General features: G+C 38.5%; 2 protein-coding genes across 2 annotated transcripts in view; one reads left to right on the plus strand and one right to left on the minus strand.

The window, feature by feature from the left end:
- Positions 1 to 1,086: 1,086 nt before the first annotated feature.
- On the plus strand, positions 1,087 to 5,444 carry LOC126376184 (Golgi phosphoprotein 3 homolog sauron). Its single transcript, XM_050023402.1, has 5 exons — positions 1,087 to 1,407; positions 1,503 to 1,650; positions 2,400 to 2,498; positions 3,291 to 3,466; positions 3,756 to 5,444. The coding sequence occupies exons 1-5, from the start codon at positions 1,219 to 1,221 to the stop codon at positions 4,002 to 4,004; spliced, it is 861 nt and encodes a 286-aa protein (XP_049879359.1). The 5' UTR covers positions 1,087 to 1,218; the 3' UTR covers positions 4,005 to 5,444.
- Positions 5,445 to 5,565: 121 nt separating this feature from the next.
- LOC126376174 (C-Maf-inducing protein-like) overlaps positions 5,566 to 20,690 on the minus strand; it is a 30,665-nt gene continuing 15,540 nt past the window's right edge. The window contains exons 3-14 of the mRNA XM_050023391.1: positions 16,225 to 16,353; positions 15,591 to 15,641; positions 12,760 to 12,831; positions 12,346 to 12,435; positions 11,192 to 11,430; positions 10,226 to 10,444; positions 9,723 to 9,993; positions 9,390 to 9,488; positions 8,694 to 8,849; positions 7,876 to 8,031; positions 7,360 to 7,504; positions 5,566 to 7,253 (exon numbers count right to left, since the gene is read on the minus strand). Coding sequence (XP_049879348.1) covers positions 7,129 to 7,253; positions 7,360 to 7,504; positions 7,876 to 8,031; positions 8,694 to 8,849; positions 9,390 to 9,488; positions 9,723 to 9,993; positions 10,226 to 10,444; positions 11,192 to 11,430; positions 12,346 to 12,435; positions 12,760 to 12,831; positions 15,591 to 15,641; positions 16,225 to 16,353 — 1,752 coding nt within the window. The 3' untranslated portion in view covers positions 5,566 to 7,128. The remainder of the gene's footprint in view (positions 7,254 to 7,359; positions 7,505 to 7,875; positions 8,032 to 8,693; positions 8,850 to 9,389; positions 9,489 to 9,722; positions 9,994 to 10,225; positions 10,445 to 11,191; positions 11,431 to 12,345; positions 12,436 to 12,759; positions 12,832 to 15,590; positions 15,642 to 16,224; positions 16,354 to 20,690) is intronic.

Here is a 20,690-nt window from a genome sequence, read left to right on the forward strand (position 1 = left end):
TAGTTAAAAACATTTTTGACCATGATTAAATAAATAACTGCTTCGTAATTTCGTATGATATACTACCGCAAAGGTATTTATGTACGTTCGGTCAACATAATAATTATTTAGCTGTTTTGGCGTCAGATGTAGGAAGTTTATGTACCTACCAAGATTCCATTGCTATCGTACGATCCAACAAAATATAGGAAACACTAATGTCTCATCAGGTACCTATATAGGTGCATAGCCGTCATCAGATATATGTATAAAACAATAATTTCATGAGATTTGTGTTTATTTCTTGGCCAAATGGTAAGCGACGAAGACGCTCTGAAGCCTGAAGCAAACAATGTGTAGTGTAATGTAGGGTAGCCTTAAAAAAATAAGGTACGTATAGCCACCTACCACCAATACTAATGTGATTGATGGCGCTGCTGGGCGCGAATCTCAGTTCAGGGCATGTTGTCTGGCAGACTAAGTTCGATTTTGGGTGCAAAGTGGGCTGATTATTACCGATAAACAGGAGAAAAAACGTCGACCCCGCTTGCAAGGTCGAAAATGCATATGTAGGTAGGTATGTTGCTTTTGCAAGCTGATCGGCTCTGGCAATTTATAGAATAAGATAAACTATATCAGAGCAAAATTATTAGTCAAGAATTATTAGGCGTACATAATCATTCTATCTCTTGCAACCTACGACTTGCAACCTATTCACCCCAACTGTGCTACGGACGTGAATTTCCATGGAATTTCCCTAAGTAGGTACTTAACTATGCAAATTTTGAAAATGTAGCGTTTATTATAGTAATGAAGCAAATATAATAGCGAGAAGGGAATTTTATAATAACAGCAAAGCAAGATTTAAAAACTTTACTAAATTGGGCAAAAGTAAAGGGCAAAAGCGAAATTACGTTCCGTTTTCCTCTTCTTCGGCACATATAACAAATGTATTTAAAATTATGTTGCTTATTGGTTGTTCCTTAGAGTTTTATTTAATTTATGTTTTAAATATTTAAGTAAATTTTATTCATCCAAATTACAATAAGATGTTTAAGTAATAAATATTAATAATGTAATTTAGTGAAACGAAACGTTAATTGTCATTCGTGCGCCATGTTTTTCCACAAATACGTCGTGTAGCCAAACGTCAACTTTCCGTTTACAATATTCCAAAAATATCGTAAATATACATAATTTCCAAATATTTAGTGATTTCCCGAATTTTTAAATGTTAAGATGAATCGAAGTGAAGGGTTGGTGCAGCGAAGAAACATTATAAAGGATAGCAATAACGACGGCTCAGTAAAGGAAAACCACGACGTCGATGATAAGAAAAATGATAAAAATTATGATGACGGGGATTCAAAGGAAACTCGATTGACTCTCATGGAAGAAGTGCTACTGCTAGGGCTAAAGGATAAGGAAGTATGTGGTTCGCTTTGTTCTTGATGATACCTGTAGTGCCAATGTCGTGAGTCGTGACTTGCTTAAGTGTTTTGTGAATGTGATGGTCATTTCAGGGTTACACATCTTTTTGGAATGATTGCATATCCAGTGGCTTAAGAGGATGTATTCTTATTGAACTGGGGCTGAGAGGCCGCGTAGAGCTAGAGAGAGCTGGTATGCGGAGGAAAGGGCTGCTGTCTAGGAAAGTTATTCTGAAATCAGGTATGTTTGCATTTTCAGCGTAACGTGAGTATTAATATTATACCTAGTTTATGATCTTGAGTTTTTCCCAGTGTTAGAGTTTACGCAATTGATTGTGGCAAGATTTTAATTGTCAGTGGGTGCTGGTGCTATTATTCATTTCCTAAGTACTTTCACTGCTGACCTGCTAACATTTGAATTGTGGTAGAAGCTTGTTTTCGTATCATACGGAATTATGATAGTTCTACTAAGTACAATCTTTTGCTAATATTCATAGTATAGATCTTATCACAATGTTTATTAGTATTTATCACATATATGTTATGTCTTTCAAAACAAATGTATCATTTTATTTTAATTACCATTACTTATATTATTTCCTTACACTTATTTAAAGGTTTGCTTAAAAAGGTAAAAAACAACCATGTACCTATTATTGGGAAACACTTTCGACTCACTAATTATTACTGGTTAATTAATTAGTAACACTCATAATGAGCTACGGTGAAGAGAATGCCAGCATGTTTAATGCTGTTTTGCTTGTTGTAGGTACTGGCATAACAAAAGCTATTCATAAAGTACTAACATATTTAAATATTTACGATGCAGTAAATGTATTGAAATCATAGAGGGTCTAATGCTGAACATAAGACACATTGTCACAATTTACTTTGAAACATAATCCGTACCATATTCATAGATAATGCTGTAATATTGGTAATATGAATGTACGTGATTAGATTTATAATGTTTATTTTAATGTTTTTTAGATACGCCTACTGGTGATGTGTTGTTAGATGAAGCTTTGAAACATATAAATAGTACTGACCCTCCAGAAACGGTGCAGAGCTGGATAGAATACCTAAGTGGTTTGTATATTTCTTTTTCATTTATATCTAATAAGGTTTTTTATTCAATACCCAATAAAGTTAACCCAGCCCAGTAGCCCCAGTGAGATGTGATATCACTGGTTAGTTCCCAGTGAGGGCCCAAACCAATGATTTTCGAATTATCACATATTCAGTGGTGAAGGGAAACATCATGAGGAAACCCACATTCTCAAGATATGTTTCAGAGGTATGACCTAACCTGTATTGGGCTGGTTTTCCCTTCGCGATTTGGAAGGTCAAACAGGCAGTTGCTTCTTTAAAAAACTGGGCCTTTAGGTTAGGTAAGGGGACCCCATGAAAACGGTATAAAGCTAGGGAGATGATGAAGGTTGTAAGGTTCAATGTCCTTTAAAAAACAAATCTCCATTGTTTAACTACAGTGTCTGGAAAACTGGGTTAAGACCCAGGTGGTAAATAAAGAAAGAAGGTAAAAAAGTGCAGTGCTAACTATTCATAACCTCTTCATCATCATAATTCTAGCCACCATGGTTTGTGCACTGACTTTTTCCATGCTCTTACCCACCATGACTTAGTACTGTTCGTATACCAATCTTTCTTCCTTTTATACATGTGATATTATTGTACTAAATAATAAACAGGCCTCCTCTCAGTGGGATGGAATACAGAGTATACTCTATCATTAAATATATCCCAAATCAGTTTAGAATAGGTTGTTTGTTGACTGGGAATCTCTCCCAACTTTTTTACTTTAAACAAAAAGGTTTTTTTTACAAATTATTTTCTCAAAGTATAATCCTATTTCATTTTCAGGTGAGACATGGAATCCTATGAAACTGAAATATCAACTGAAGAATGTGCGTGAAAGGCTTGCTAAAAATCTTGTAGAAAAAGGAGTCCTGACCACTGAGAAACAGAACTTTTTATTGTTTGATATGACCACACACCCCTTGACAGATAATGTTGTTAAATGCCGCTTAGTTAAAAAGGTAAGCATGAAATTTTCATCACTAATAGAAAACATTCAAATACTTTAATAAAATTGTATGTAATTATAGTAGGGGAAGAATGATAAGCATTCAAGATAACAATCAGTATTTAAACAGGATATTAGTTGTGTTATGGACACAAGTATGCATAACATCCAAATTATTGTTTTGATATTTGTTGCACATGTTTGTGCATCTAGTGTCATAGTGGCTATTTTGAGAAAAGCTGTATACGCCTTGGAGGTAACAAGGAAGAAAAAGTTAGTGTGATATTGATTGTTGTGTGTAGGTGCAGGAAGCGGCGCTACGGCGCTCGATCACGGACGTGGCGCACGCGGACAAGCGGTCGCTAGCGCTGCTGATGCTGGCGCACTCGGCCGATGTTCTGGAGAATGCCTTCGCGCCGCTGTCGGACGAGGACTACGAGCTGGCCACGCGGCGCGTGCGCGCTCTGCTCGACCTCGACTTCGAGGCGGAGGCCATGCGACCCGACGCCTGCGAGATTATGTGGGCAGTCTTCGCCGCGTTCACTAAATAGCGGTAACTCGTACTCCACTTTTCTCTGGCAACTAGGGAAATTAAAAAACTATCCACATCGGGTTCAAAATCTCACATACGGATGCAAAATTATATGTTTCAGTGAATGGTAAAAACAAACTTGAATTGACTCTTATGAGGAAATCACAGTTTGTAGATTTATTGGTTAGGATATTTTACTTGAGTGTACAGATATTAAATTTGATGTTATGTCAAAGTTTGCTAATCGTTGTTTATAATTTAAACCAGTATCCAGTCCAGTATTACATGCATTCAAATCAACTACTTATTCCAATAGATTTTTTGAGAAAATACTGTGTTCTAGAGAGAGCTCAAAACTATTTACAAGGCCCATTCCTTGTAAAATATTTTTTAATTATTAGTGTCTTATCGTGGACAGTATCATTATTGGCCTTCATTATATGGATACTGAAATGATTTTATAAGGCACAAATGTTATTTTAATTTTGAATCATTTTTCACTTATAAAATCTGATAAAATAGACGACAATTGCATGTGTATTTAAGTATAGAAGAAGATTAATAGACTGTCCCTTGTAACTAAACAATATCAATTATCACTGTTGCTTATTTTCTGTATTATGTTTATGTAGTCATATGATTTAACAAATTAACTGATTTTTTTATGTATGTTGATGTATTATTGGATTAATAAGTTCTATATTATTGTGTAAATTTTTATTTATTATCCTAAATCTATCACTTGCAATTACTTATACTTACATTTTATATTCAACTTATCTGTCAGGATTAAGTGTATTTTATTTAGAGTTTGATATGCCTAGCTATAAATTGTCATAGTTAATTTGTCTTTAAGGTAAAACTATGGATGGTGTTAAATCTATCACGTGATATGTACTAACATAACGTGCGCCCTACGGCGCGAATGTTGCAGGCGCATTGCCCGTCGCCCGGCGTCGGGCACTGGTTTGATAGTTGTCTATGAAATACCGTGTTTTATTATCTTATAATTATTTTCATGATAGAGTACTTGATCGTGTTATTATATTTTACTTTGTTAATATTTTAGGTAAATATACGATTATAGGGGTGTATCGTGAATAATACAGGGTGCTGCGTGCCGCCACGACGACATGTCGCCGACATTCCGCGGACGAACGGTCTGACGCCTACCAGACCTCATATTCCTGTAAAACGCTAGTTGTGCACCATCCTGGATAGTCAGTTTGTCGTTCATTTTGAAATTGATAGTTTCAGAGCATGTACTACTTACTAAAATATACATACATGCTGTGTTTATTGTATTACGGAATACTTTTTAGAGTTTGTAAAATGAAACGAAGCCACGACATGCGAATCAGATATAAATCATATAAGTGATGAAGAGTGTAAAAAATAAGAAATTATGTATCATACACATAGTATTAAACTTACTCAAAATATATTCCTTAGTAAATTATGATTTGTTGTTATTCTCACATTTTCTCTTTAATCTAATCTAAAATTATTGGCGGTAATTACATTACTGGTTTTACGACAATGGGTAGGTACTTAACTGTGATTTAGAAGAAACGAAATGGTTCTTGAAATTACTTTTTATTAAAAACTGGCACACTTTACACATGTGGATAAGTCTTGTACCTCTTCATAACACTAACTTGAATAACAATAACTCAGTTCAGTAACATACACACACGTGCACCTATGTGCTTACTCATTGGGTATATTGTCAAAGAGTAATAAAACATTCCAATTCTTACACCTAACTTAATGATATGATATGGACACATATCCATATTCATACCCTTTAATTGGCGTTCATAGTATTATATTTAGGTTATTTTCTAATTTCTTTACATACGACTGAAACATTAGGTATTGTGTTACATTACATTCAGTAAACTCATTATTAAGTGGGGTCACCGAATAGAAGAAATAGGTTGGAAAAGCCCAAACGCGCATTTTGTATGAGAACCGCTGCCGCGGGTTCGACCTCGCTCTCTGCAAACAGATACTACGATAGCTCTACTGCTTCTCAAATCCCATAACCACTTTACCGACAATCTATGTTTTATGTGATAGACTGCAATTTTATCGTTACTTTTCGTACGATACTGCATAAAAAGTATTTTTTGATAAATACACGATCATACTAAGGTTTTTAATTTTCCTTGCACGATAGTCGATATTGTCGTAAGTTTCGTAACCAGTCTATTGGAGTATTGGAGTAATCTATTGGAGTAGTCGTAAAGTTTGCAGACGAGTGGAGTACAAAGTTGAAGTATGAACTATTTGCTCATACTTGCATGGCGCGTGTTTAGCGCTCACTTGACCCTTCCAACGTCTTTCTTCTATTCCGTGAGTGGGTCTATAGTAGGTCGAATAAATCTGCCTCCAACTAGGTACAACACTTCTCAATTTCATAATTTAGAGTATTATATTCAAATTAATAGTACCTACATGTAAATAATTTTGTGGATTTAACTTACTGTGCGCCGTTATAATAAAACAAAAAATCGCAGACGTGTCATGAGAGCATACCAAGTTCCTACAATGCTTCCATCATAAACTCGAGTGTTGGTTCTTTTTCTCACAGCCCAAAATCCTTACTCATTCTATATTAACAATACTAATAGTTTTCAAGTAGGTAATTTAAATATAATACTATCCGCTGTACATCTCCAACTATGTAACTAAGAAATAATTTAAGATCTAGTAGTATAATAAATAGGTAGAGTAATATGATGCCACAGTTACTTCACTCGCCCCGCGTTCTCGCGGCTTAAATTTGCACAGATTCATGAATCGCTTGTTAAACAAACATGGGCCATGTGTATGTACGTAAGCGGATGTTTGTTGTGAAATAATAGTGTTATCTGTACATTACACTTAATTTACTATCTACGGAACACTGGTTTTCAGTACAAAATTTACTCGCACGTAAAACGTTTGTGGCATTTTTATTCTCATGGTGTGTCCTCAGCGTAGTTACTTTTTGAGTAACGCCAGCAATGTCGCATAATTTACTGGTTGCTCTACAAAGAGTAACGTCGGTGTGGAGGCACGAGATACTACATTGGTTAGTGGCTTTGAGATCGTGTGATGGTACGTTGTGATTGTCAGGCGGGGTCGCGGGGGCGCCGTCACCACGCCTCGGTGTAGCGGATGTCATACTCCTGTAGGTGGGGTAGTCTTTGGCGCAGAATTTCAAACGCCTCGGCTGACAGCTTGGTGCTGTTCAAATTCAGCCTCCTTAGGCTAGACAAGCCTGAAACAATAAGAAAATACTTAGGATCTATTCAATCCCTTGATAAAACCCGGAGTCCAGGGCTTATCTGACACTTGCTACAACAGCAGTCTCAACTGCTGCTTACCAGAGAGGGCTTCAATACCCTTATCGGAGACCGGCGTTTCGCACAGATTCAAGACTTGCAACCGTGTTAGGTGTTCTGCTATCAACTGGACACCGCTGTCTCCGAACTTCGTCGCCCATAGGTTCAGGTAGCGAAGTGATGGCAGCTGTCGTATAAAACATTTATAGTGTTAGTGAAATACCAGTCGATTTTTAGTATAGGGCTAATCCACAGAACACAATAGATAGATTTCTCTTAAGTCATTGATGATCGTTTTCCCGTCCCGGGACTATTATCAACAACATTCTCTCTTCTTGGTTCAGTCCCATTGACTTCGAATCACCCCATTCTATTATGGCAAGGTGCCTGTATTTACGCATATAGACATTGCGTTACTACCAACCCAACAAAGTAAACAATCGCACAACCTACAGAAAGCTCGGTGAGGTGTGGGTACTTAGTTCTTCTCGCGATGGATGTACTTCTGACTAACTCAATTGGGATATAGTCGTGAGCTTATGTATGTGAAAAATCTACCTTGATGAGGTGATGTGCGCAGGCGCTGGTGACGCTGGTAAAGGCGAGGGAAAGGCACTCGAGGTTGCCGAGCGCACCCGCCTCTAATAGGGCCGCTACGTCCTCATCAGTCGCGCGCACCGGCAGCGCCAGCTGGCGGGGACCGCCTTCTGATTGCTGGAAATAAGGGGTCCGTTAAAGCGTCGATCAATCGATAATAACTCGAAGACTGTTTGTTCCAAATAATTCATCCTAATAGTGTCGATTCGGGCAACCACCAACCTAATTTGACAGGACTAAACCTAGCTCCATCTCTTTGTTACACGTATTGTTAGTGAAGGATGGCACTAATTTAGGAGCTGTCAAAATAAAATTAGGTTAAGTTTGTGCCCGCCTATAGGTACCGCTGTAGAGGAAAACGGCAAATATCGCGAATATCCTTTCTGGTTACTAGAAGAAACGAGTTTGTTAGATTTCCCACGATTCGAAAGTTAAATTGAAAGTTGATTACGACAAATAATTAGTCCTAGAAGAAAATGGGATATATCCCTACCCTATTCCTTTTCAATTATAGTTTTCGCATATATAATAAAAATAAAAGGAAGTCCGTCTTATAAGTAGATGTTTCCGGCTAATCTCAAGAACCATTCAATGGATTTGCATGCGATTTTTTTTACTCTAAACTTAGAGGAATTTACAACGGGCACTGTTTAGGAACGGTTAAAAATACAGTTGTGTTGTTTAAAAAAATACGCTACGTAAAAACATAAAACTTACAGAACATAAAAATAATAAAGTTTTTGTTCATAAATACGAGTTGAAAAAGCATAAACCCTTACCAATCTCTGCAGATTCTGTTGTCTTTCGCAAAGCTCTCTGTAGCATTTCTGACCCTGCTCTGTTCCTTGGAGTGCCGCAATAATTTCCAACTGAGTTTGTTCACCACTTGCCACCTCCCATTCCAGCATTAGGCATAGGGACTCTAAAGCAGCCGGCTGAAGGAAATAGATAATTATTAGCATTGCTTTTGTAAAAGTGACTGGGAAAAGGCCGGAAGAAAAGAGAGAGCTTTTGTAAAAGTGATTATGAAAATAATGGTGCTAATTCCTGTACACACCATCTAATTTTAAGTTATACCTGTCATTTTATTATCCGCCGAAAAGGCAAGGGATAATCGACAGGCATAAAAATTACGGAACACTCATCAATTTTACGCAGAAAAATAAAACAACTCTAAAAATTTTTCATTGGCCAATAACCCGACCTAATTAAGTTGACAGCACACATCAAACGGTTTGCATACCAACGAGATACCCATTTGATTCGCCTGGGATATTAATTGATTCATTAATTCATTTTAAAATTAACAGTTGCCAATCGTCCGTCTCTTTCCTTTACGGCGGATAAGAAAATGACAGGTATAACTTAAAATTAAGAGGTGTATACAGGAATCGGGGCCAATAATACTGTAAGAACAGTCTAGACGCGTCCACAGACAGACGAATTTTTATAGCGTAAATTACTTAGGTACTTACGTGCTCAGTCAAGGCAACCAACACAAAATCAGGCAGTTGTTTGCTCATACTCTGTAGAAAGCTTTTCCTCTTAAAGCAACAGTTAAGCAAACTTCCAATCTGAAACAAAAATAATATTTGTTATGCCCTTATTAAAAACACTCCGTAGATACCTATTATACCTACTTATTTACGAACTTGGTACTTTTCGTCCACTAAACAAAGACAACTTTGTAGCAAGAGTTTCTCAACTCTCGAGCTACCGTCACCCGCATAATAAAGATAACTCACTTTTTTCCTCTATGGAAGAGTCGAGAGCTGCCAAGAATAACATTATTAAGTGTGTATAATTACCATATCACCCCAAACACGACATAGTTCTTGGTTGGGCAATGCCAGGAGCGGGTCGGAGGGGGCGGCAGCTCTAAGCCACGAGGGAGGCGACGGCCGTGCTGCCCGCGCAGGGGCCACGCACGAATGAGCCGCGCATCGGGAATCTCGCGCCAACGCGTTTAGGACGCTCATCAGCCTGTTGGCTACCCGTGGACACGCCATAGCACCAGCGCAGAGTGGTACTGGCTGCAGCACTCCTCCGACGATCACCAACCAATCTTCGTATTCACACCTGAGATAAGAAATCGTATTTTTTTTATCACGAACATGACGAGTATGTAAGTCTTTTCAAGTCCTTTGGCTGTTTTTGGGTGCGCTTTGGAAGGAACTCCTTTATTAATCACTTTAAACGTTACTTGTGATCTTGGTTGTGCACCACCTATTAGAACCAAGTTTTCAAGCCAAGTTTACCCTGTCTAAGGCAAGTGCTAACTTATAACAAAAAACAGCTGTAATATACGTACATGTGTTCTAGGATATCTGCGAAACATAGGACTTCGTCCTCTTTATTGTCGCAGACGTGAGGGCTAGTTTTGTGGCGGTAGTGGTCATCCAGCGCCGCTAGGGCCACCGCGGCCAGGTTGGGGGCGGCGCGGGGGTGCGGGCACGACGCGCGGCCCCCGTGGGTCACCTCCACGAACCGACGCACCAGCGCCGGCCCTGAGTTGTGCGCACTCAGGGCACTACAACAGACAAACGTCGCCATTAATAATGCTATAAAATTGTTTATTGTTTTGAAGCGCATAACAAATGGCTGCGTGACAGTGTTGATACTTTGGTACCTACTTAAGGAAACAGGATTTATTTATTTATTTCAATTTTAGTTTGTACAAACAAACGAAGAACTTTGTTCATCGTCAAGTGCAGGTTTTCGACTTCACAAAAATAACAATCCAATTTCCTTAAAAGCTCATTGACGTCATTGAAGATGATCCCTAGATATAGGTATACCTACTTTATAGCAGGTGCAGCGAATTGACTTATATCGATGACGCTCATAACCTGTATTGTAACCAAATGAGGCTTCGAGGCTAATGCGTTCCACAGGGCCGGCTCGAACAACATATTTCATAATGTGTTTGGCCGACCCAAATGTATACTAACGATCCTATTAGTGGTTGCGTCCTTCATAACGGCCTCAATCATAGAAACTCGATACAATGCTCTGGTCCATCATTATGTTGAGTACATCTGTTTGTACAAATGGGGACGTGCTCATTAATATCATAATTGCTGCGCCAGTACGTGCATGCTTTTCGATTAAAGAACAGTCGGACATCATAGTCTCACCATAAGGGTTCTTTTTTTACTATTTTGGTATGAAACCCTAATAAAGCTTGTAGGTAGTAAAGTAGGTTCCTTCACTTATTCACTTTTATAAAGCAAATATTCTCTACATCTACAGTTTCGAAATTCAGAATGTTAGTTACCTGATGTAATCTTTAACAAGCTGTCGAGCGTTTGGTGCCCTTGCGAAGTCCACGTTTCGGGTGAGGACACGGCGCACAGGCGGAGCGAGCGCGGGTAGTGGAGCGGCGCGCGGTCTCCGCCGGCACAACCGCGCCAGCAACGCACACAGCTCGCCATTGGCGCAGCGCTCCGCTAACAGTGGGGCCGCTGCATTCGTTGCGTTCTCTGCCCATTCTTCCCAATCGGGGCTCTCTTTTTTCTAAACAAATCGAGCAAATAATGTAAAATATAACTAGAGGTAACTTAAAAACATTTTTTATTCTTTATATTTATTTTTAAATTCGACATAAATCGCCGATAGTATCAGAGTGCATACCAGCCGCTTATCAGCAGGAAATAACATTTTTATATTTGCAGAAGACTAAAAAATACGTTTATGGTGTTAGCCAAGTTCTGTTTACGACGAATGATAAAATTTTATGTACCGCTGCTTCCGACGTGCGTAACTGGATTTCCTCGGTTCATGTTAACATCGCTAGCTTGAATCTAATTATGACCATGAAACTATCAGTAAGTATGTAAGTAAATGCAAATATGTCAATATGTGCAGCGGAATTTGAAAAAAGGAAAATCTGTTATCTGAACCGTTCCGAATGAAAAATGCAATTATTTTCATAGGTAGGTAAGTACCTATTCTTCAATTGTAAAATTATTCACAGCGTTAAGTATAAAGTACGTGGTTAGTATTTACTCGTTACAGTACGAATTGGCGTACCTAATCACTGAATTTGCGTCGTTGATTTATATTGGCTTTCTTCGTGTAAACAAGTTAATGTTCCGCCGTCACTCCTGCTTCCGAGAACACCCGTTGGAAACTTTGCTTTGACATAATCGCCTTTCGCGTTTTACGTAACTAAATCACTTCGAAAGTTTTGTTTACAGATGACGTGTGATTCTTCGGATTGTTGTTCCTCTTAATAACGTTTCGCTCTTTGGATACCGATCCCGGATCGACTAGTGGGTCACGGCCTTTTTGCGACTTGGTTCCTCGTAATATTATCATAATAAATTGATACGAAACATCCGTATTCTGTGTACTACTAAATGAGTTAGTAATTTACGCTTTCCTTTTATTATTTACATGATATTAGCGCATTTTATTTTAATTACCTACCTCCGAAAGAAGATCGGTTAGAATCTGCATCGGCGCACGCGTCACGCTCTCATCTTGTAATGGGGTTGTCATGACAAAGTCCACCATGTTCTGCAAACGATCAAAATGTCATTAGATATCGAAAACAAAATAATACCTATCTTGCTTTTCTATGAAAAAAAAAAACAAGGTAGTAATTTAAATTATTTAAGAAGATTGTGACGTCAAACGGGTAAGGTCAATATTCACTTTTCAACCGGCACGGATTCACAAGGACCTTCATTCTTCTCGTTTATAGGTACCTACTATAAGTAGTGGTACTGTAAGTAGTAGTAGTCGAGTAATGTTTACATATAATTAAACTTGGAGCGTGAAGAACTGTGTAAAGTTAGGCATAACTAGATATGTTTTTGTATGCGTAGTATCTTTGTTTACCTTCAGCTCTTTCAGGACGACTTCTTTCTTATACTTCTTAGTGAGGAAATTGCGGTATCTTATCATATTTCTCTGTAAACAGAAACAACACATATTTAAGTAAACCAAGGCATTCCAAACAACTCACGCTTATATTGTTATACAGGGTGTTAGTGACATCGTAACGAAAAAAAAAATGGAACGCCTATTTTATTGTACTAAAAACGATGGTGGGTGTTTTTCTTGTCGCAAATGTTTAATTAAGATTTTCAATTTTTACTGTGCCGCAATGTAAGTCGAACAACGCGCCACACAGACGCTAAACTTACGCGCGGCTACGTTACGCGTGTGAGATACGATGTTGATATCTAGGTAGGAGTTTTCATTCTCTTGTATTTAGATGCTTAGTAGTGGTTCAACGTTTAAAAATGTTGTTTGTTGAAGTAGAACACCTACTGCCACGATTTTTCACGCACGGTACCTACCTACCAGTTATTAAAACGTTCCTAACTTATTAACAATAAAAACCCTACTCTTGCCTTACCTTAATTGTTATTCCTTCGGATGAAGTACCTAGGTAGGTACCCTAGAACATGTCACGTCACGTAGGAATGCAACATCGCGTTTCCTCCGCGGTAGGTAGGTATCACACGCACTCACAAACACAACACCTTGCTCTTTAATAAACATCAACAATCTTCCATACTTTTGCGCAGTAAATGGTCTATGATCTATCATCATAGTCGACACTACTCATTTACAGAATGAAACAAACACTCACAAACACGAAAAAAATATCCTCGAAAAACATCACGCGATTCGGGTCAAGCTTAGTATTCGACTGAGCGGAAGCGCGCGGCGGCGGCCGGCGTTAGCGCAAAGCATCAAAGGCGCCGACTAAGGGCGCCGACGACGCACTGGCCGCGGCCGAGTCGAGCCGACGACTAGAGAGGGAGAGAGAGTATGTTTATGGTGCAAGTGACAGAGAAAGAAATAGTATCTGTTCGTATGCCTACTTTATTGGCGAGCGTTGCCCTTGACCCGTGCGCCGGCTATTCACCTGCGCATAGCTGAAGTTGTAGATACGTTATTATTATTATTGATGACATTGATAAAATTTAATAATTAGTAATTTTTATTTGTTTATTTTAAATGTGCGTTCTATGCAGCTTAAAACACAATATGGGACTGAAAAAAATCTATTTTTTTTATGAATTTGGCGACAGGAAACTTCACTTGATACCTATCAACTCAAAGAAATACCTAGTATCTGTTCGTAATGCCTACTTTATTGGCGCGCGTTGCCCTTGATCCGTGAGGCTATTCACGTCCGAGTATCCATCAAGACAGATCAAACAAGCCCTAAATCGGAGGTCTTGCGTCCCAGGATCCTTTAATTATGTCTTAGAACCTTCTTGGCCTATGTGGTCCAGTGGTTGAGCGATGGGATGCGGAGGGTCCGGGTTCGTATTCCGGTGGGGACATATCACAAAAATCTGTTTATAAGGCCTTTGGTTGGGACGTTACAGGCTGATCACCTGATTGTCCGAAAGTAAAATGATCCGTGCTTCGGAAGGTACGTTAAGTCGTTGCTCCCGTCTACTAGGTACTTATGTAAGCACGTAGCCGTTACATGAATATTGTACACAAAACAGGATAGGTTTAATTAGTTCTTTACTGATGATTTAACAATGAGATTTAAAACTACGAATAACTTAGTACTTAGTACCTCGGTACGGTACCAACATGTAACAAGAAAAATAAGATCACTCCACTCGGACAATTTTTTTCTTTGAACATGCCGACATTGCCTACGCGGCGGAGTTGCCGAACTATCGATAGGTAGATTATCAATTGTTGAACTTGAAAATTGTCTAAACTATCGAAAGTAGTGATAGTACATTTAGATCGATACTAGCGATAGTACCGATAGGTCTTGCTTTGTAACAATAATGGGTATTGATCTAAAAGATCTATCGATAGGTACCTACTATTGTTTTTTTTTTAACTAGGTATCGATAGAATATCGATAGGCAACACTCTGGCGGAGTGTCCGCCCAATTCTAGACGCGATCTCGCTCGATTTTTGTGTAGCGAGGTTTTGCGTAGGTACTTACATACTAAGTTGGTGGTTGGTTGTTTTTATGGTTGACGTAGTAGGTAACTAATTACCTAATCTGTGGTGGTTGTGTTAGTTGGTTGTTAGTTATTCTAATGACAACAAAGAATACAATTATTTACTGTTTCAACTGTTTTAGGTAGATAATGGCCCTGATTCCTATGAGTAAATGAATGAATAACCCGGTCGAATCAAAAAGGTATCTCGCTGGTAAATTAATTCTGTCGGTTGTTTTAGATTTCTGCTTAAAATTGACGTGTATTCCATAAATTTTATGCCTGTTGATTATCCGTCCATTTAAGAATAAGAATAAAATAAATTTATAATTTACGATAGACAGAGAAAGAAATAGGATCGGTTCGTAGTGCCTACTTTGTAGGCCGCGCCGCCGCCGCGCCGCCGGCGTGCGGCGCGGGGCGCGCGGAGCGGGGTGTGCGGAGCGGGGCGCGCGGCGCGGTGCGTGTGGCCGTTGACCCGTTCGAGCAGCTGTTGTCTCCATTACATCGAAAATTTTCGATAATTTGTCATTATTGTTTTTTTTATTGAAATTTGGGTTCTATGCAGCTAAAAGCACAATATGGAATTGAAAATAATTAAAAACAAAACTCAAAATTTCATGAATTTTGCGACGGAAAATTCCACTAGATATTAACTCAGAATCATGGTCTGAATCATCCCTTTCAGTATTCGTTACGATGTCACTAACACCCGGTATATTAGATTTATATATTACCTTCCATACAATGGAATGATACCATTGGTCCCTTGTGTAAGCGTCATTGGCCTGAAAAGAGTAAACGATGGTTATTTTCTATGCTTTTTTAAGGTAGTCAAAACAAATCTGTCAAAATTAATGAATTATCCTTTAAAGTTTTTAATCATTTGTCATTCAGATTGCTGAGCACTCATAGCTTTATTTTATATTGCGAATAAATGATTATAAATTATGAACCTCCTAAGGACGAGTTTTCCAGACACAATAGTTAAACAATGTGGGTTTGGTTTTTGTAAGGATATTATGACTATAATTATAAGTCCGTCAGCTGTTTGCAATATACTTTTTTACTTTTATAGTACGCCTTAAAATAAATCACGTTGATATAACAGAAAGGTCGGTGAGGTGTGGATACTTAATTCATCTTGCGACGGATGTACCTCTAACTACCCCATTTGGGGTAAAGGTTGTCGTGAGCTTATGTTATGTGAAATCAATAAAATGGAATAATAGGCGATCTTATCAGTAGTAAGAAACTAGGCTTCCTTTTTGTGATTAAAGCTTAACGCATACAGATTGGATAAAAAGGAGAAGCGAGATTGCGAGATTTTGCACGGTGCAGCAAACAAGGGAGTAAGAATTGGTGTCCTACCTGCAACAGAAGCGAACCAAGGGACATGACGATGCGAAGGCAGTACTTCCTAGCAGGGTCCCAGCGGGTGATGCAGTACACCTCCTGCATCCCGCTCAGTGGCAGTGGTTGGTCCAACACTCCCGACGGCTGAAACAAAATATTAACAATTAGGTATATATAAATACTAGCTGACTCCCTTTCCGGCTTGTTCGTGGTCCAAAGGCTGGCCATTGCCATTTAGCGCGGTAATGCGGCTAGTGTTGTGGGCACCTTTGCTCCGGGAACAGTGAGGGGCGGGTTATTTAATGACTAGTTTTTATGCGTTTTTATGCTTTTTATGTTAATTATTTGAATAAAGAACTTTTCCATTAGGTATACACAAACACTAGCTGTCCGTCCGGGTTATCATTCTAACTTTAAAAATGAAAATTTCCATACAAACTTTCAACACCCTTTTTAACCCCTTGGGGGTTGAATTTCACACAATCCCGTCATAATGAGTAGCGACGTCCCAAAAGGAACCCCCATGCAAAATTTGAGACTCTAGCACTTGTAGTTTTAGAGATTTCGTGATTAATCAATGAGTGGTATTTTGCTTTTATACATGTAGATTCATACACACATACACTTTATTCTGGTCCCTAATTTAAAGGTGAATAACTTTATTTCTGGAGACAGTATTTCAATATACCTAAGAATCAGTATATCAAAAAAGTTGGATTGCACAAACAAAAGAAAGTTGTTGCGTGTATGGTCCGTTGATTAGTCATTTGTTACCACATGCAAGGAGAAAGGAACCAGTAGTATGGTAATACCTATGTATGTTTCATACATAACTATTTAAAAACCTTTAAGAAGATACAATACATACCTACATACATTATAAACGGCGATGCGGCTCATCAACCACCTATCACGTTGGTCTAACAAAAGGTTCGGTGAAGCGTGGATATTTAGTTCATCATGCGATGGATATACCTATGATTGGGAATACATTTAGGAGCCTATGGTATGTTATATTGGTGCTAATTCCTGTAAATACCATCTAATTTTATTTTAGGTTATATCTGTCATTTTCTTATCCGCCGAAAAGGAAAGGGACGGGTAATCGAAAAGCATAAAATTTATGGAACACACGTCAATTTTAAGCACAAATCTAAAACAACCGTCTAAAAATTCGCCCGGGTTATTCATTTATTTACTCATTCTTCCTAAAATTAAGAGCTGTCAATCATCCGTCCCTTTCCTTTTCGGCGGATAAGAAAATGACAGGTATAACTTAAAGTAAAATTAAGAGATGTCTGCAGGAATCGGGGCCATTATAAAGCTAAAGTTAACAAGTAACAATATTTATTATTATAATATCTTGAAGACCCCTGTTAATAATGTTGAACGAATGTCAGGCTAAGAGCTAAATAAGTAGATATTTAAAACAGTTTCCCTTTAGAGATTGTTTTTATGTACCAAAAAGGTTTAAGAATGCCATCAATCGACGCTGAACAATTAGGTCAACAGAACCAGCTGTTTGTTAAAACGGCAGACTGCGTTCTATAAATACACATTCAATCATCATCCATTTGCGGCTATTCATTCCACACCGCCGTAGTGCAGACTGCTACATATTCATAGGCTTACACATGCCCTGTAAAGTATGCGTTAACGTGTAGTACTTACATTGAAAATAAAGCGACAACTCTCTTACTTCAGTCATTCTGTTTGTTAGAGATTTCAACTGTAATGCTTTGAAATTTATACTTGGCGTCACACGTTCATCTTTAGACAATATGCCTTTAAAATATTTACCAACAATTTGACCTCGATAGACCTACCAACACTGTCTACCAAGGGATTAAAGCATGGTATTGTTATCATTTGTATACGGCCCATTGCTGTAGGTTATTAACTCGTATACCCATAGAATATTGTACTACATTTAGTAGAGAGCGGTAACCTATTTTCATATCTAGTGTTCGATAGAAAATTAGGTCAACGAGAGAGAAGGGTGCTCCGCCTTGGCGAGAGCCGCTTATTTGTTGAAGAGCGAGGCGGCGGCGTACGTCGTGTGTGACGTCACGGAGCAATGCCCTGCCACACCGCTTCCGACCTCTACAATGACGTCAGAGGCGATCCTACGGCCATCTTCCCGCGCACTCACCGCGGCCTGCGCAACTGCGGACATAACATTTCCTGACTACACGTCATTGTTAAATATTTTCTTTTCATTTTATGGCAACCGGTAGTTTTATATGAAGAACGAATACTGCCAGAGTATGCTTGTTGCGTTCGTAGAATTAAGATTATAATCTTTATTATTTTGTAGACTACATCAACCCAAACAGTAAAGAATGACAGTACATTAATTTTGCGTTCATGACCTAAGTCTAGACGTTATCGTAGACGTTTATCTCCAATCTTCAAAACAAATCACGCCCATGTTTTCCTCCACATGATTACTATTTCGCTCGTAGTATAAACTAAACCCTATCAGGTCACCTACTTTTTACATTTGTTTTGATTCCTTATCATTTTTGTTTGTTTTATATTTACTAGACGTCTAAATTGAGAACTGCGCACATCACTTTATTAATCATATCAGTGCTGATATCGAACAATAGTAAATTTTATTTCTAAGAATAAAGCGTTTTCAGATATGAGATTGCCAAGTAGATTAATATAGGTATAAACTTTAAGCTGCTGAAATTGTTAACATTTTCCTCGTCCATTTTCTATTATCGCTCGTACTCTCGCAACCGTTATCTATAATGGGGCAGCCGAATTTAGTATTTGTATCTGAAGATAAAAATGATGCAGTGTCTCGTAAACGATCACTTTATAACACATTGTAAGTTAACAAAAATATTATCTACATACAAAGTTAGTACATTTTATGCTCTATATTCTATAATGCGTTTACAAAAATGTGTTTAGAAAATATTAGGTACATGAATGTGGATAAAATAACATGGAGGTATTGAGGAGGATGGAGAACAAAATATGGAAATTCATAGTCTGCCTACCCGTAAAGAAATAGTCAAGATATACGTTGGTATAGACACGGAGTTATCAGAACGAAATGATATGTTCCACAAAACGTAAACTATCCTAGATATAAACGAGTTCTTTGGGAAACCCTGTTACATCAATCTAGTACTCGCGAGCGTGTTTGTTAGCTGTTCTCCTGTTAAAAATAGATCTTGTTCATCTTAATTTTTTCTTGTATAGTTTATAGTAATAATCCCATCGATCTGGCCAGCGTTTATTTGCAGACATACCTACATGTGAATAAGTATAAACTAGATACCTACTTAAACCCACTTGTTTGTCATAGATACATAATATTGGTGGGATTTCCCAACGCGTTTGTTTAACATAAACCCTATTTATTGGTTTTAAACATGATATTTTCGTAGTAGAATTCTGGAAGTACGCGTGATGTTTTCAATTCGATTGACGTCACAACACACAAGTGCGGTATCAAGTATCAACGGTACGTGTAAAAAATAAATGATTTTGTGAATTACTTAACATGTGTTTCTACATTTGATTAATTGAAAGGTTTGTTTACAATGATGTGTGAAGAATTGCTGTTGAAGACATGTGTTTCCTCCACGAGGAGGTAATATTTGAAATAATTTAGGTAGGTATATTTCCCCCCCTAATTTAAGAGCCTCGCTCTTGTCGGTGTAGCATTCTCCATGCTACTTTTTAAGGAAAAATAGGGCAGTGGTTTCCAACTTGCTTTCCGCACCGCAGTACTGTGTGACGCAAGTGGGATGGCGCCCAGAGTAGTATATTTCAAAGTGTACTAGGACTCCTGTCCTCCACTACTGAATAGTACTGACAGTTACTGATCCCCTCTGTCAGGTTCCAGGTTACAGTCCCTGTGACTTGCCCCTTCCGTCCTACGTTGCCGATGGCTCTCATCCCCGCCTCTGCAACCGTTGAGGTCTTCACTCGTATACCTGGGCAAGGGTTCTACGTTATACCCCGTAGGCATACCTACCCACCCCACCCATAGGTTTCCATCCGAACTTAGCCACCATGGACGCGCGGGCGTGGAATTGCCCCAGTGGTTATTATAGTGTGTATATTTAGCCTACCTATATACTTAGTTTCATTGCTTCTGAGTATAAGCTTTCCTTCCATGGGCGTGTCAAAAACCGACAGCAGTATTGTGTCGATCGATACGCTGATTAGGTACCTATCTGTCATCATACGGTTCATCTCATCTAAGAACTCGGTATCAAAAGTGGCTGCAAGGATTACCAGCGACAGTTTATGTATCGTTTGTGAAGTAAGTTGAACCGGCGATACTGATTGGCAGTCGAGGTGCTACAGATCATATTTATGTAGGTACCTACTGAATTTAAAATCTCTATGTATCAGAGCAAGCAAAACAGCCTACTTTTGACCTGTATTTACTTACACAGGCTGCCTGTTCGTGCCAAGCCTCATGCATGATGGAGGGCCCTCACTTCTGGGAA

Source organism: Pectinophora gossypiella, chromosome 2 (assembly GCF_024362695.1).
Source record: "Pectinophora gossypiella chromosome 2, ilPecGoss1.1, whole genome shotgun sequence".
In the NCBI taxonomy this organism is placed as follows: Eukaryota; Metazoa; Arthropoda; class Insecta; order Lepidoptera; family Gelechiidae; genus Pectinophora; species Pectinophora gossypiella.